This window comes from Salvelinus alpinus, chromosome 4 (genome assembly GCF_045679555.1).
Source record: "Salvelinus alpinus chromosome 4, SLU_Salpinus.1, whole genome shotgun sequence".
Classification (NCBI taxonomy): Eukaryota; Metazoa; Chordata; class Actinopteri; order Salmoniformes; family Salmonidae; genus Salvelinus; species Salvelinus alpinus.
Window position 1 is genome coordinate 19,429,102 of NC_092089.1, and position 16,844 is coordinate 19,445,945.

Here is a 16,844-nt window from a genome sequence, read left to right on the forward strand (position 1 = left end):
TGCACTGATTGGTTGTTGAGAAGTTCGTTGAATGAAGGGGGCGGTGCTTCACCCTCCGAGCCATATCAAATCCCACGGTTGTATTTTTGGACACGGCCTGATCAGTCCATGGACTATAAAGTTTGAATGTTTGGTTTTCATGTAAGGTGTAAGTGCATCGATAGATTGAACTACTATAGGACAAGTATTGCAAACATACAGAGAAATAAAAATGCTTTGCCATATAACGCGCCCGGACTCGGTGGTGATGGAGGTGGATGTTGATTCGAAGGCAAATGGAGAGGACTGTTTACACAAGGTACCGTTAGAGTTATTATAATTCAAATTGATACATGTTAAGTCGGGGTTGGGGTTGCAAATTAATGCAGTTTTAATCATTTTGATTTCTGTAAATATTTTGAGAATTTGAATAAAAGTGAACTTACTTGTACACTTGTAACAATGTAACAACAGCGTAGTACATGTAACGTTGTATTTAACTACCAGTCTTGATGGGGCATTGACTTCTTTAGTGAAGTGGGTTGTTCTATTGTTTTGACTCACAGGTCTGTCGGAAACTGGGAATAATAGAGGTGGATTACTTTGGGCTTCAGTTCTGTGGAAGCAAAGGGGAGAGTTTGTGGTTGAATCTCAGGAACAGGATATCTCAACAGATGGATAACCTGGCTCCCTGCAGACTTAAGCTCAGAGTCAAGTTCTTTGTGGAACCCCATCTGACCCTGCAAGAACAGACAAGGTATGTTTATTGTAGGGGACCTATTTGGAGTAAGGCACTCTGCCTATTGTAGCTAATGGTATTGCAAACATTAGATGTAATGTATTTTTTTAAATGCAATAAGATTAACAAATGTAGTGACAGAACAGAATGGATCAGATAAAATTCAGTTAAACCCCACCCTATCAATCATTAAAACCCTGCTATTTCAGTCAACTCGTAGTCTTTCAGCCCCTTTAGGATCAATAGATAATGTGACCTACTGGCTTCTCTCCCCATCAAGGGGAAGTTTGACCTCCCGTATGCAAACAGTGTCTGGTGACGCGTCAGCAGCGAGTTAGTTACCGTGCATGCATTGCACTGTGTGTCCAGCAGGTTCTATCCCAAACCGACATGTCAATGTGCTCTATGGGCGTTGTACCAGTGTATAACGTGACTCGGTGTGCATCCCAGATGCATAGGAACGTAGTGCACTCTTTCTAGTGCACTACGTTCCTATGGGTGCAGTAGGGTTGTGTCCCAAATTCTCTACCCTTATCCCAAAATGTGCACTTTGCACACTCCACTGTGCTGAGTGCTTATTGCTTTTTGAGGTCTGTTTAGAAAATACATGTAATCACGGTTTCCATGATTTGGGATGAGTGCTGTAACAACACAGAATAAAACAATGAATTAAAGTCCCAGGATGGTAGTGACTGCCCATTACTGCTCATCACTTATTAACCATCATTTATTCACTTTACTTTAATAAAACATTTCAGTTGTTGTGTATATTACATTTGTTTTATTTGATGACTTTATTATTTAATTCCAAGTCATCATCTCATCTCTATAGAGCTCCTCCCTATGCTTTCTGACAAAATTAATATTTTATTAGTTCTTCAAAGTAAGTAAGGCATACTTTTATGACTGCTGAATACTAACTATCAATCACTTATATCATATATTTTCAGGTAGAGATAGCTCACGAGAGCAACAGCTGCTCTCTATATCCCCTCAAGACAACGCATTCTTTTCCCTCTTCTGTAGCAGGTGTGAAAAAAAAAACTATGGATTATAGTCATTGTAGTTAATTACCACATTTTGATGCGCTAAACTATGTAGAATATTGTCCTGTTGGAAACTACAACTCCCTACCACATCGCACAGTTCAGTCTGGATCTGATTTATCTCTAGAGAAACTGTGGAATATGTGTATTGAGATCACAAAAACAAAATGGAATTCAAGTAACCTACAATACTATGCCAGCCAGCCAGGGTACCTACAGTACTATGCTTGCCAGCCAGGGTACCTACAGTACTATGCCAGCCAGGGTACCTACAGTACTATGCCAGCCAGCCAGGGTACCTACAGTACTATGCCAGCCAGCCAGGGTACCTACAGTACTATGCCTGCCAGCCAGGCTATCTACAGTACTATGCCAGCCAGCCAGGGTACCTACAGTACTATGCCAGGGTACCTACAGCACTATGCCAGCCAGGCAGGATACCTACAGTACTATGCCAGCCAGCCAGGGTACCTACAGTACTATGCCAGGGTACCTACAGCACTATGCCAGCCAGGCAGGATACCTACAGTACTATGCCAGCCAGCCAGGGTACCTACAGTACTATGCCAGCCAGCCAGTGTACCTACAGTACTATGCCAGCCAGCCAGGATACCTACAGTACTATGCCTGCCAGCCAGGCTATCTACAGTACTATGCCAGCCAGCCAGTGTACCTACAGCACTATGCCAGCCAGCCAGGGTAATACTACAGCCTAGTGTATTTTCTTCAATAACAAAATAATTCCCCCCCAAAAAAGTAGCCTACTACTAGGGCATAGCTTCAAATGACATGTCAACCCGGTCTCACAGACAGAGCTGCCAGTTTGGTTTGCCCTGGGTAACCCTGACACCGTGTATCGACTGACAAGACAGAGGGCAGTGTGTGCCATGAAGGGGAGTGGCCTGACTACCATCCACATCGCTCTGGACAAACACCACGCCCACTATCGTTTCTTCTAATGTGTGGAGCGATTGATAGAGCAGCAGAGTTACATTCAGGATGAGTCCTCAGGCTAGTTCAGGAGCCTACTGTATGTGACTGTTATTCAGGATGAGTCCTCAGGCTAGTTCAGGAGCCTACTGTATGTGACTGTTATTCAGGATGAGTCCTCAGGCTAGTTCAGGGGCCTACTGTATGTGACTGTTATTCAGGATGAGTCCTCAGGCTAGTACAGGAGCCTACTGTATGTGACTGTTATTCAGGATGAGTCCTCAGGATAGTTCAGGAGCCTACTGTATGTGACTGTTATTCAGGATGAGTCCTCAGGCTAGTTCAGGAGCCTACTGTATGTGACTGTTATTCAGGATGAGCCCTCAGGATAGTTCAGGAGCCTACTGTATGTGACTGTTATTCAGGATGAGTCCTCAGGCTAGTTCAGGAGCCTACTGTATGTGACTGTTATTCAGGATGAGCCCTCAGGATAGTTCAGGAGCCTACTGTATGTGACTGTTATTCAGGATGAGTCCTCAGGCTAGTTCAGGGGCCTACTGTATGTGACTGTTATTCAGGATTAGTCCTCAGGCTAGTTCAGGAGCCTACTGTATGTGACTTTTATTCAGGATGAGTCCTCAGGCTAGTTCAGGGGCCTACTGTATGTGACTGTTATTCAGGATGAGTCCTCAGGCTAGTTCAGGAGCCTACTGTATGTGACTGTTATTCAGGATGAGCCCTCAGGATAGTTCAGGAGCCTACTGTATGTGACTGTTATTCAGGATGAGTCCTCAGGCTAGTTCAGGAGCCTACTGTATGTGACTGTTATTCAGGATGAGTCCTCAGGCTAGTTCAGGAGCCTACTGTATGTGACTGTTATTCAGGATGAGCCCTCAGGATAGTTCAGGAGCCTACTGTATGTGACTGTTATTCAGGATGAGTCCTCAGGCTAGTTCAGGGGCCTACTGTATGTGACTTTTATTCAGGATGAGTCCTCAGGCTAGTTCAGGAGCCTACTGTATGTGACTTTTATTCAGGATGAGTCCTCAGGCTAGTTCAGGAGCCTACTGTATGTGACTTTTATTTGATCTATCTGGTCTCTCCTCATCACTACATTAGCTATATTGATTTTATCAGGAGGTATCTTATTCCATCCCTTTACCTAGACTTGTGTGTATTAGGTAGTTCTTGTGGAATTGTTAGATGTTATATATTACTGCACTGTCAACTAGAAGCACAAGCATTTCGCTACACTCGCAATAACATCTGCTAACCATGTGTATGTGACCAATAACAAAGACTTTCAATACTGCATGTCATCCTCCAGGGACCAACCAACCCATTCTCATTGAAGGGATCGGGATCATGTCACTATGAGGTGTGTTTGTACAGTATTCACTCCAGAAACAAGGTCAGGGGTCAGGCAGCAGAATCATGGGCAGGGGTTTGTAACCAGGCTACAGACAGTCAGCCAATTGTTGCTTTAAAGTCAACTCCTGAAAGGAGTGTCACTACAGCCTTTTAAAGTGAAAGGAAATTCACAAGAACTCCAACATCAATTTAGTGTTGAGACACAAGCTGCATGCGAACCACAATCCTTTGGGAATCTTTTTCTGCTCCAACAGTTTTATAATGTCCCTTTATAGCTTGGCCCTGAGCCAAGAGGATCAGGAGGATCCTGCAGTCAGTCAGACGGTTACTTTAACACACTGGGCTGTTGCTACAGGAGGATACTGCAGTCAGTCAGAGGGTTACTTTAACACACTGGGCTGTTGCTACAGGAGGATACTTGGACAGAATGACAGTGTTGAATTAAATCTTAAATTCCACACTGACAGCCCATATGTAGGCTAACTATACTGAACACATATAAACGCAGCATGAAATAAAAGATCCCAGAAATGTTCCATACCGACAAAAAAATGTATTTCTTTCAAATTTTGTGCAGAAATTAGTTTACATCCCTCTCAGTGAGCATTTCTCTTTTGCCAAGATAATCCATCCACCGAACAGGTGTGGCATATCAAGAAGCTGATTAAATGGCATGATCATTACATAAGTGCACCATGTGCTGGGGACAATAAAAGGCCACTCTAAAATGTGCAGTTTTGTTACACAACACAATGCCATGTCTCAAGTTGAGGGAGCGCGCAATTGGCATGCTGACTGCAGGCATGTCCACCAGAGCTGTTGCTAGAGAATTGAATGTTAATTTCTCTACCACAAGCCTTCTCCAACGTTGTTTTAGAGAATTTGGCAGTACAATCAACCGGCCTCACAACCGCAGACCATGTGTAACATGCCAGTCCAAGACCACATCTGGCTTCTTCACCTGCGGGATCGTCTGAGACCAGACACCCGGACAGCTGATGAAACTGCTGAGTATTTCTGTTTTCAATAAAGCCTTTTTGTGGGGAAAAACGTATTCTGATTGGCTGGGCCAGGCTCCCCAGAGGGTGGGCCTATGCCTTCACAGTCCCATCCATGGCTGCTCCCCTGCCCAGTCATGTGAAATCCATAGATTAGGACCTAATGAATTCATTTCAATTGACTGATTGCCTTATATGAACTGTAACAAGGTACAATTTTTGAAATTGTTGTGTTTTTAATTTTGTTCAGTATAGTTTGGTCTTGAGAAGAGACAGTCACAGTATATACAGTAGGCTAGGCCTGTACTAATAACACAGCTGACACGAGGCATGTAGTAATAACACAGCTTACACGAGGCCTGTAGTAATAACACATCTGACACGAGGCCTGTAGTAATAACACATCTGACACGAGGCCTGTGGTAATAACACAGCTGACACGAGGCCTGTAGTAATAACACAGCTGACACAAGGCCTGTAGTAATGACACAGCTGACACGAGGCCTGTAGTAATGACACAGCTGACACGAGGCCTGTAGTAATAACACAGCTGACACGAGGCCTGTAGTAATAACACAGCTGACACGAGGCCTGTAGTAATAACACAGCTGACACGAGGCCTGTAGTAATAACACAGCTGACACGAGGCCTGTAGTAATGACACAGCTGACACGAGGCCTGTAGTAATAACACAGCTGACACGAGGCCTGTAGTAATAAGACAGCTGACACGAGGCCTGTAGTAATAACACAGCTGACACGAGGCCTGTAGTAATAACACAGCTGACACGAGGCCTGTAGTAATGACACAGCTGACACGGCATATCTGAAATGCTGAACGTCAGAAAAGACACATTGCATAACTGACAGGTGTGGGAAAGAATGTCTGAAACCTTAACATAACCAGTAAGGACAACTTCTCTGGCTAAACAAAGGATTGAGAAAGTCAATTTAATGGAAAATGACAAATGCCCTTAATACTCTGTCATAGTGTAGCCTAAATCCTGTAATCTACACGTGGAAATTCATATAATTTCTTAATGTACAGTAGGACTACGTAGATTAAATTATTCATTCTCATAGCCTAACACGGGCAAATACACCTAATGTGAGCATGCTGGCTAATATGCAGGCTAATATGCAGGCTAGCATGTAGGTGGCAAGATCAGAAAGTGTCATATTTTTTGTAACAATTTCTTTCTTTTTTTGTCACATTCATCAGATGGATGCAGTAAAATATGTTGAGGGTCAGCCATACTAGTACAAATTCTTAATTTTTGGGGTTTTAGTTTTTAATTTTTTACAAATGTAATTTATATACAGTGGGGAGAACAAGTATTTGATACACTGCCGATTTTGCAGGTTTTCCTACTTACAAAGCATGTAGAGGTCTGTAATTTTTATCATAGGTACACTTCAACTGTGAGAGACGGAATCTAAAACAAAAATCCAGAAAATCACATTGTATGATTTTTAAATAATTAATTTGCATTTTATTGCATGACATAAGTATTTGATCACCTACCAACCAGTAAGAATTCCGGCTCTCACAGACCTGTTAGTTTTTCTTTAAGAAGCCCTCCTGTTCTCCACTCATTACCTGTATTAACTGCACCTGTTTGAACTCGTTACCTGTATAAAAGACACCTGTCCACACACAATCAAACAGATTCCAACCTCTCCACAATGGCCAAGACCAGAGAGCTGTGTAAGGACATCAGGGATAAAATTGTAGACCTGCACAAGGCTGGGATGGGCTACAGGACAATAGGCAAGCAGCTTGGTGAGAAGGAAACAACTGTTGGCGCAATTATTAGAAAATGGAAGAAGTTCAAGATGACGGTCAATCACCCTCGGTCTGGGGCTCCATGCAAGATTTCACCTCGTGGGGCATCAATGATCATGAGGAAGGTGAGGGATCAGCCCAGAACTACACGGCAGGACCTGGTCAATGACCTGAAGAGAGCTGGGACCACAGTCTCAAAGAAAACCATTAGTAACACACTACGCCGTCATGGATTAAAATCCTGCAGCGCACGCAAGGTCCCCCTGCTTAAGCCAGTGCATGTCCAGGCCTGTCTGAAGTTTGCCAATGACCATCTGGATGATCCAGAGGAGGAATGGGAGAAGGTCATGTGGTCTGATGAGACAAAAATAGAGCTTTTTGGTCTAACTCCACTCGCCGTGTTTGGAGGAAGAAGAAGGATGAGTACAACCCCAAGAACACCATCCCAACCGTGAAGCATGGAGGTGGAAACATCATTCTTTGGGGATGCTTTTCTGCAAAGGGGACAGGACGACTGCACCGTATTGAGGGGAGGATGGATGGGGCCATGTATCGCGAGATCTTGGCCAACAACCTCCTTCCCTCAGTAAGAGCATTGAAGATGGGTCGTGGCTGGGTCTTCCAGCATGACAACGACACGAAGCACACAGCCATGGCAACTAAGGAGTGGCTCCGTAAGAAGCATCTCAAGGTCCTGGAGTGGCCTAGCCAGTCTCCAGACCTGAACCCAATAGAAAATCTTTGGAGGGAGCTGAAAGTCCGTATTGCCCAGCGACAGCCCCGAAACCTGAAGGATCTGGAGAAGATCTGTAGGGAGGAGTGGGCCAAAATCCCTGCTGCAGTGTGTGCAAACCTAGTCAAGAACTACAGGAAACGTATGATCTCTGTAATTGCAAACAAAGGTTTCTGTACCAAATATTAAGTTCTGCTTTTCTGATGTATCAAATACTTATGTCATGCAATAAAATGCAAATTAATTACTTAAAAATCATACAATGTGATTTTCTGGATTTTTGTTTTAGATTCCGTCTCTCATAGTTGAAGTGTACCTATGATAAAAATTACAGACCTCTACATGCTTTGTAAGTAGGAAAACCTGCAAAATCGTCAGTGTATCAAATACTTGTTCTCCCCACTGTATATATTTTTTGGCACCTTGTCTGCTAGATGAGCTAACTCCGTACTGGTGTGTTCTCAGCCTTTGCGTGAGTAGGGTTGACACGAGGAAACACTGCAAACGATGGAACATGAACCATGTATCGCAGTTAACAACAAAGCTGTCGCCCAATAAGTATTATTTTTAAAAACATTTTATGAATAATGTGTTAAATATAGTGCTACTAAATAACTCAGCCTTCAGATTATTCCAAAAGTAAAAGAACACACCTTGGGAATCATGACTCGTAACAACAATGTTTGATTTGTTGAATCAATTCAACAGGAGGCTTACGTAAGTCGTCTCTAAGCACGTGCTCTGCTGGCCCAGAAAGAGTTGTCAGCAGTCCACATGCAGCTCCACACTCACTGACAATGAGAGCCATGCATCCTGCAGGCTTAGCGTGCAGGATGCTCCCTCCCTGAGAGGGAGAACACACGGTACTAGCCATTGTTAATCCAAGCAGGCATCCATCATGTTGGCTACAGCTGAGAGCCCCACTAGCTAAACACACACACACACTGCTTTATCACATTGTACTGCATACAAGCTGTTTAAATAGGATGTTCTGCTGATATAAACTTGCAGGGCAGAGTTCACATACCAACAGTTCCAGAGAGCATTCACCACTTCATCTGTACTACAGCTGAGCGGCACCATGGGAGAATGTGTTGTTGAGAGTTGGTTACCATTTAAAATTCATAATTAGTAAAACCATTTGTCAAAACAGCAGCTACAGTGTGTTGTCTTGTCTGTGTCAGTCCTGTAGCTACAGTGTCTCTGACGGTCAGTCCTGTACCTACAGTGTCTCTGTCTGTGTCAGTCCTGTACCTACAGTGTCTCTGACTGTCAGTCCTGTACCTACAGTGTCTCTGACGGTCAGTCCTGTACCTACAGTGTCTTGTCTGTGACTGTCAGTCCTGTACCTACAGTGTCTCTGACTGTCAGTCCTGTACCTACAGTGTCTCTGACTGTCAGTCCTGTACCTACAGTGTCTCTGACTGTCAGTCCTGTACCTACAGTGTCTTGTCTGTGACTGTCAGTCCTGTACCTACAGTGTCTAACAGGAGCCAGTTAGGATTTGATAGGCTACATCTGTAGAACTAGAGCCATGAAACATACATGAATATACCTACTGTAGGCTACGTACTGTAGAACTAGAGCCATGAAACATACATGAATATACCTACTGTAGGTTACGTACTGTAGAACTAGAGCCATGAAACATACATGAATGTACCTACTGTAGAATACGTACTGTAGATTCATATGCCCACTGTAGGCTACGTACTGTAGATTCATATACCTACTGTAGGCTACGTACTGTAGATTCATATACCTACTGTAGGCTATGTACTGTAGATTCATTTACCCACTGTAGGCTACGTACTGTAGATTCATATGCAGTATGCAGTATATGTGATGTTATACCAGAGACCAGTGGATATGTGATGTTATACCAGAGACCAGTGGATATGTGATGTTAATGTTATACCAGAGACCAGTGGATATGTCATGTTATACTAGAGACCAGTGGATATGTGATGTTATACCAGAGACCGGTGGATATGTGATGTTAATGTTATACCAGAGACCAGTGGATATGTGATGTTATACTAGAGACCAGTGGATATGTGATGTTATACTAGAGACCAGTGGATATGTGATGTTATACCAGAGACCGGTGGATATGTGATGTTAATGTTATACCAGAGACCAGTGGATATGTGATGTTATACTAGAGACCAGTGGATATGTGATGTTATACTGGAGACCAGTGGATATGTGATGTTAATGTTATACCAGAGACCAGTGGATATGTGATGTTATACTAGAGACCAGTGGATATGTGATGTTATACCAGAGACCGGTGGATATGTGATGTTAATGTTATACCAGAGACCAGTGGATATGTGATGTTATACTAGAGACCAGTGGATATGTGATGTTATACCAGAGACCAGTGGATATGTGATGTTAATGTTATACCAGAGACCAGTGGATATGTGATGTTATACTAGAGACCAGTGGATATGTGATGTTATACCAGAGACCAGTGGATATGTGATGTTAATGTTATACCAGAGACCAGTGGATATGTGATGTTATACTAGAGACCAGTGGATATGTGATGTTAATGTTATACCAGAGACCAGTGGATATGTGATGTTATACTAGAGACCAGTGGATATGTGATGTTATACTAGAGACCAGTGGATATGTGATGTTATACCAGAGACCAGTGGATATGTGATGTTATACCAGAGACCAGTGGATATGTGATGTTATACTAGAGACCAGTGGATATGTGATGTTAATGTTATACCAGAGACCAGTGGATATGTGATGTTATACCAGAGACCGGTGGATATGTGATGTTAATGTTATACCAGAGACCAGTGGATATGTGATGTTATACCAGAGACCAGTGGATATGTGATGTTAATGTTATACTAGAGACCAGTGGATATGTGATGTTATACTAGAGACCAGTGGATATGTGATGTTATACCAGAGACCAGTGGATATGTGATGTTATACCAGAGACCAGTGGATATGTGATGTTATACCAGAGACCAGTGGATATGTGATGTTAATGTTATACTAGAGACCAGTGGATATGTGATGTTATACTAGAGACCAGTGAATATGTGATGTTATACTAGAGACCAGTGGATATGTGATGTTATACCAGAGACCAGTGGATATGTGATGTTAATGTTATACTAGAGACCAGTGGATATGTGATGTTATACCAGAGACCAGTGGATATGTGATGTTATACCAGAGACCAGTGGATATGTGATGTTATACCAGAGACCAGTGGATATGTGATGTTAATGTTATACTAGAGACCAGTGGATATGTGATGTTATACCAGAGACCAGTGGATATGTGATGTTAATGTTATACTAGAGACCAGTGGATATGTGATGTTATACCAGAGACCAGTGGATATGTGATGTTATACCAGAGACCAGTGGATATGTGATGTTATACCAGAGACCAGTGGATATGTGATGTTATACCAGAGACCAGTGGATATGTGATGTTATACTAGAGACCAGTGGATATGTGATGTTAATGTTATACCAGAGACCAGTGGATATGTGATGTTATACCAGAGACCAGTGGATATGTGATGTTATACTAGAGACCAGTGGATATGTGATGTTATACCAGAGACCAGTGGATATGTGATGTTAATGTTATACGAGAGACCAGTGGTCAGTGGATATCTGAAACTGATCCCAAAATGTACCATGTCCTACCAACTCAACCAAACTTTGACCACACAAATACTGTAGGAATGCCTTAACCCCTCAACAACCTTAGTACCCCACACTGTTCCCCAGAGTACCCCACACTGTTCCCCAGAGTACCCCACACTGTTCCCCAGAGTACCCTGCGCTGTTCCCCAGAGTACCCCACACTGTTCCCCAGAGTACCCCACACTGTTCCCCAGAGTACCCCACACTGTTCCCCAGAGTACCCCACACTGTTCCCCAGAGTACCCCACACTGTTCCCCAGAGTACCCTGCGCTGTTCCCCAGAGTACCCCACACTGTTCCCCAGAGCGGCCCACACTGTTCCCCAGAGTACGCCACACTGTTCCCCAGAGTACCCCACACTGTTCCCCAGAGTACCCCACACTGTTCCCCAGAGTACCCCACACTGTTCCCCAGAGCGGCCCCACACTGTTCCCCAGAGTACCCCACGCTGTTCCCCAGAGTACCCCACGCTGTTCCCCAGAGTACCCCACGCTGTTCCCCAGAGTACCCCACGCTGTTCCCCAGAGTACCCCACACTGTTCCCCAGAGTACCCCGCACTGTTCCCCAGAGTACCCCACACTGTTCCCCAGAGTACCCCACGCTGTTCCCCAGAGTACCCCACGCTGTTCCCCAGAGTACCCCACGCTGTTCCCCAGAGCGGCCCCACGCTGTACCCCAGAGTACCCCACACTGTACCCCACACTGTTCCCCAGAGTACCCCGCACTGTTCCCCAGAGTACCCCACACTGTTCCCCAGAGTACCCCACACTGTTCCCCAGAGTACCCCGCACTGTTCCCCAGAGTACCCCGCACTGTTCCCCAGAGTACCCCACACTGTTCCCCAGAGTACCTCACACTGTTCCCCAGAGTACCCCGCACTGTTCCCCAGAGTACCCCACACTGTTCCCCAGAGTACCCCACACTGTTCCCCAGAGTACCCCGCACTGTTCCCCAGAGTACCCCGCACTGTTCCCCAGAGTACCCCACACTGTTCCCCAGAGTACCCCACACTGTTCCCCAGAGTACCCCACACTGTTCCCCAGAGCGGCCCCACACTGTTCCCCAGAGTACCCCACACTGTTCCCCAGAGTACCCCACGCTGTTCCCCAGAGTACCCCACGCTGTTCCCCAGAGTACCCCACGCTGTTCCCCAGAGTACCCCACACTGTTCCCCAGAGTACCCCGCACTGTTCCCCAGAGTACCCCACGCTGTTCCCCAGAGTACCCCACGCTGTTCCCCAGAGTACCCCACGCTGTTCCCCAGAGCGGCCCCACGCTGTACCCCAGAGTACCCCACACTGTACCCCACACTGTTCCCCAGAGTACCCCGCACTGTTCCCCAGAGTACCCCACACTGTTCCCCAGAGTACCCCACACTGTTCCCCAGAGTACCCCGCACTGTTCCCCAGAGTACCCCGCACTGTTCCCCAGAGTACCCCACACTGTTCCCCAGAGTACCTCACACTGTTCCCCAGAGTACCCCACACTGTTCCCCAGAGTACCTCACACTGTTCCCCAGAGCGCCCCCGCACTGTTCCCCAGAGTACCCCACACTGTTCCCCAGAGCACCCCACACTGTTCCCCAGAGTACCCCACACTGTTCCCCAGAGCGGCCCCGCGCTGTTCCCCAGAGTACCCCACACTGTTCCCCAGAGTACCCCCGCGCTGTTCCCCAGAGTACCCCACACTGTTCCCCAGAGTACCCCACACTGTTCCCCAGAGTACCCCACACTGTTCCCCAGAGTACCCCGCGCTGTTCCCCAGAGTACCCCGCGCTGTTCCCCAGAGTACCCCACACTGTTCTTCAACTCAAAAACTTGAACGACACATAAGTATGCTTTGACATTTTCAGATGCACGGTTCAGGACTTTCATTATGACTTTGCTTTTACACCGCCGACACTGCGCCGTTACACCGTAGTAGTTCACATTGGAGTGAAGCACAGACTGACACAACAACAGTGATCAATATCAGTTGTTGTAGTCTGAGTTTGTTTAGTTTAAACAGGCTTCCTGTTTATCGCCTGGGACTGTCTGGGGTCGTGACCTGCCTGTACCAGCAATTCTGACGCCCACATTCCTCACTGGAGCAATAAGATGGATAGCTGACCCTGTGGACAGAAAGGTCAAGCGCTCAGAGCAGGCATGAGAGAAATGTCATTTTATAAAGAAGGCTATCTTCATTCCTATATTCAGTGCAACTTCCTGTTTTGAGGAGGCACAGAGGGCTAGTTTACCATCATCAGTTAAGCTGTATTCTTGTTCTTCCTCTTTTAGGGCTATGTTGAAGATAACAACAAGAGGATTCTAATATCCCATAACTCTTTGCATAAATGAGGAAGAATTCTAGACAAAGGGACCAGTGATACTAGTTATTACGTTGTTCTAACCTTGAGTATCTTCAACCTAGATTTAGGGCCTACAAAGAGGATTAACTTCGTTCCTCTTTTCAGTGAAATGTCCTCTTTTGACGAGGCAAAAATGTCTAATTAGTTTCCCCATTATCACTGCAGTTTTGTGAAGTTGTATTCTCGTTCTTCCTCATGTCCATCATATAACCCTTTACACATCCCTCTCCCTTTCTCCTCCAGACATATGTTCTTCCTGCACATCAAGGAGGAGCTGGACAGTGTCAGCCTGCAGATGGAGGCTGAGCAGGCCAAGGAGCTGTGTGCCCTCCTAGCCCAGGCTGAGTACGGAGACTACAACCAGAACACAGCCAAGTACTGCTCCAGCCAGATCTTCAGACAGGAGCCTGACTTGGCAACCATCAACAGGTTAGCACAGCAATGAGTAGCATGACTCCACCTGCATTCCATTTCCTACTAAATACTTCTCTATGCTGACTTGTAGAACTGCTGTAGATACAAGATGATAAAAGTATTACCTTTTTGATTTGTGAAGGCCATCTGAACAGCTGACTAAACCATGGTACTCTATACCATCTACTGCATCTTGCCATGCCGTTCTGTACCACCACTCATTCATATATCTTTATGTACATATTCTTTATCCCTTTACACTTGTGTGTGTGTATAAGGTAGTAGTTGTGGAATTGTTAGGTTAGATTACTTGTTGGTTATTACTGCATTGTCGGAACTAGAAGCACAAGCATTTCGCTACACTCGCATTAACATCTGCTAACCATGTGTATGTGACTAATAAAATTTGATTTGATTTGATTTGATTTGGTTTGGTCTTCTGTTATTGCCTTGATGTGGGAGGAGCCTCAGTACTCCCAAATCAGCATATAAATGGTATTCACAACATCTGTCCCTAAAACACCAGGCTGCTGACTTAGCTAGCCCTGCAGCTACGTACATTCACTACTGGGCACTAAAGTACAGTTCTCATTCCTCATGTGTTTAGTTTAGTTTTAGTACATTTTATTTTGTAGATTAAAAAAATAATTATATAATAAAAAAACAACCAGTGGAGGGACAAAAAAATGAAAGCCCAGCAGGGATTATTTGGTGGCAGCATTTTAAATAGAAAACATTTTTAATTCTATGTCTGGGCCCCCCTGGTGATTGAACAGTATTACAAAAGCAGAAAATGTAACTCTTCTGTCCCGTCCTGCCGTGTCCGTCTGCAGCATCCAGGAGAAGCACCGTGAGCTAGAGGGTCTGAGCCAGGCGTCTGCAGAGTACCAGGCCCTACAGCTGGTGTCCTCCCTGGAGAACTACGGGGTGGAGTGGCACTGGGCCAGGGACTCAGAGGGACAGAGGCTGGCTATAGGGGTCGGCCCTGAAGGGGTATCCATCTGTCAGGAGGACTTCAGCCCCATCAACAGGTATATTCACTAAACTAACCTGACTTCACCCCCACCAACAGGTATATTCACTAAACTAACCTGACTTCACCCCCACCAACAGGTATATTCACTAAACTAACCTGACTTCACCCCCACCAACAGGTATATTCACTAAACTAACCTGACATCACCCCCACCAACAGGTATATTCACTAAACTAACCTGACATCACCCCCACCAACAGGTATATTCACCAAACTGACCTGACTTCACACCCACCAACAGGTATATTCACTAAACTAACCTGACTTCACCCCCACCAACAGGTATATTCACTAAACTGACCTGACTTCACCCCCACCAACAGGTATATTCACTAAACTGACCTGACTTCACCCCCACCAACAGGTATATTCACTAAACTAACCTGACTTCACCCCCACCAACAGGTATATTCACTAAACTAACCTGACTTCACCCCCACCAACAGGTATATTCACTAAACTAACCTGACTTCACCCCCACCAACAGGTGTATTCACTAAACTGACCTGACTTCACCCCATCCAACAGGTATATTCACTAAACTAACCTGACTTCACCCCCACCAACAGGTATATTCATTAAACTAACCTGACAGTGCTGTATGCAAAACATGTTATTCGTTGATGCACTGAAAAAAACTAAAAACTAAAGTTGAGGTCGGCTGCCTGTCGTTTTCTACTGTGCAGTTTTTGTATACAGATGTAGCAAAGTAGAAAATATAACACTGACCGGTTATACAAACTCAAGGCAGCATGCTTCTGTTAGCGTAGACACCGTTAATATGTGATTATGTAGTTCTATCTACAGGTCTAGACACACAAGGCAATGCTCTCCTGTTGGACATTTGATATGAAGTTATATAGAGCCTACAATGACTCTCTGTCCTCTGTTCTAGGATCATTTATCCCATCATCCAGATGGCCACCCAGTCAGGGAAGAATGTGTACATGACCATCACTAAGGACAGTGGTGAGGATGTGGTCCTGCTGTTTAAGATGACAAGCACCAGAGCTGCCAGCGGCCTGTACCGGGCCATCACAGAGACCCACGCCTTCTACAGGTCAGCAACCATGTAGCATGGTTTACATACTAACAGCATGCCTTCTACAGGTCAGCAACCATGTAGCATGGCTTACATACTAACAACATGCCTTCTACAGGTCGGCAACCATGTAGCATGGTTTACATACTAACAGCATGCCTTCTACAGGTCGGCAACCATGTAGAATGGTTTACATACCAACAACATGCCTTCTACAGGTCGGCAACCATGTAGCATGGTTTACATACTAACAACATGCCTTCTACAGGTCAGCAACCATGTAGCATGGTTTACATACTAACAGCATGCCTTCTACAGGTCGGCAACCATGTAGAATGGTTTACATACTAACAGCATGCCTTCTACAGGTCAGCAACCATGTAGCATGGTTTACATACTAACAGCATGCCTTCTACAGGTCAGCAACCATGTAGCATGGTTTACATACTAACAGCATGCCTTCTACAGGTCAGCAACCATGTAGCATGGTTTACATACTAACAACATGCCTTCTACAGGTCAGCAACCATGTAGCATGGTTTACATACTAACAACATGCCTTCTACAGGTCAGCAACCATGTAGCATGGTTTACATACTAACAGCATGCCTTCTACAGGTCAGCAACCATGTAGCATGGTTTACATACTAACAGCATGCCTTCTACAGGTCAGCAACCGTGTAGCATCGTTTACATACTAACAACATGCCTTCTACAGGTCAGCAACC

General features: G+C 45.0%; 1 protein-coding gene across 2 annotated transcripts in view; it reads left to right on the forward strand.

The window, feature by feature from the left end:
- The window catches only part of mylipb (myosin regulatory light chain interacting protein b), a 61,614-nt gene that overhangs the window by 32,529 nt on the left and 12,241 nt on the right, over positions 1 to 16,844 (forward strand). The window contains exons 1-5 of one of the 2 annotated variants that reach the window (XM_071395889.1): positions 54 to 298; positions 546 to 736; positions 13,868 to 14,053; positions 14,872 to 15,069; positions 15,970 to 16,134. In XM_071395889.1, the coding sequence (XP_071251990.1) occupies positions 212 to 298; positions 546 to 736; positions 13,868 to 14,053; positions 14,872 to 15,069; positions 15,970 to 16,134 (827 nt within the window). In that variant the 5' untranslated portion in view covers positions 54 to 211. Of the gene's footprint in view, positions 1 to 53; positions 299 to 545; positions 737 to 13,867; positions 14,054 to 14,871; positions 15,070 to 15,969; positions 16,135 to 16,844 lie in introns of those variants that run through there. The other variant, XM_071395891.1, reaches the window with a different exon arrangement.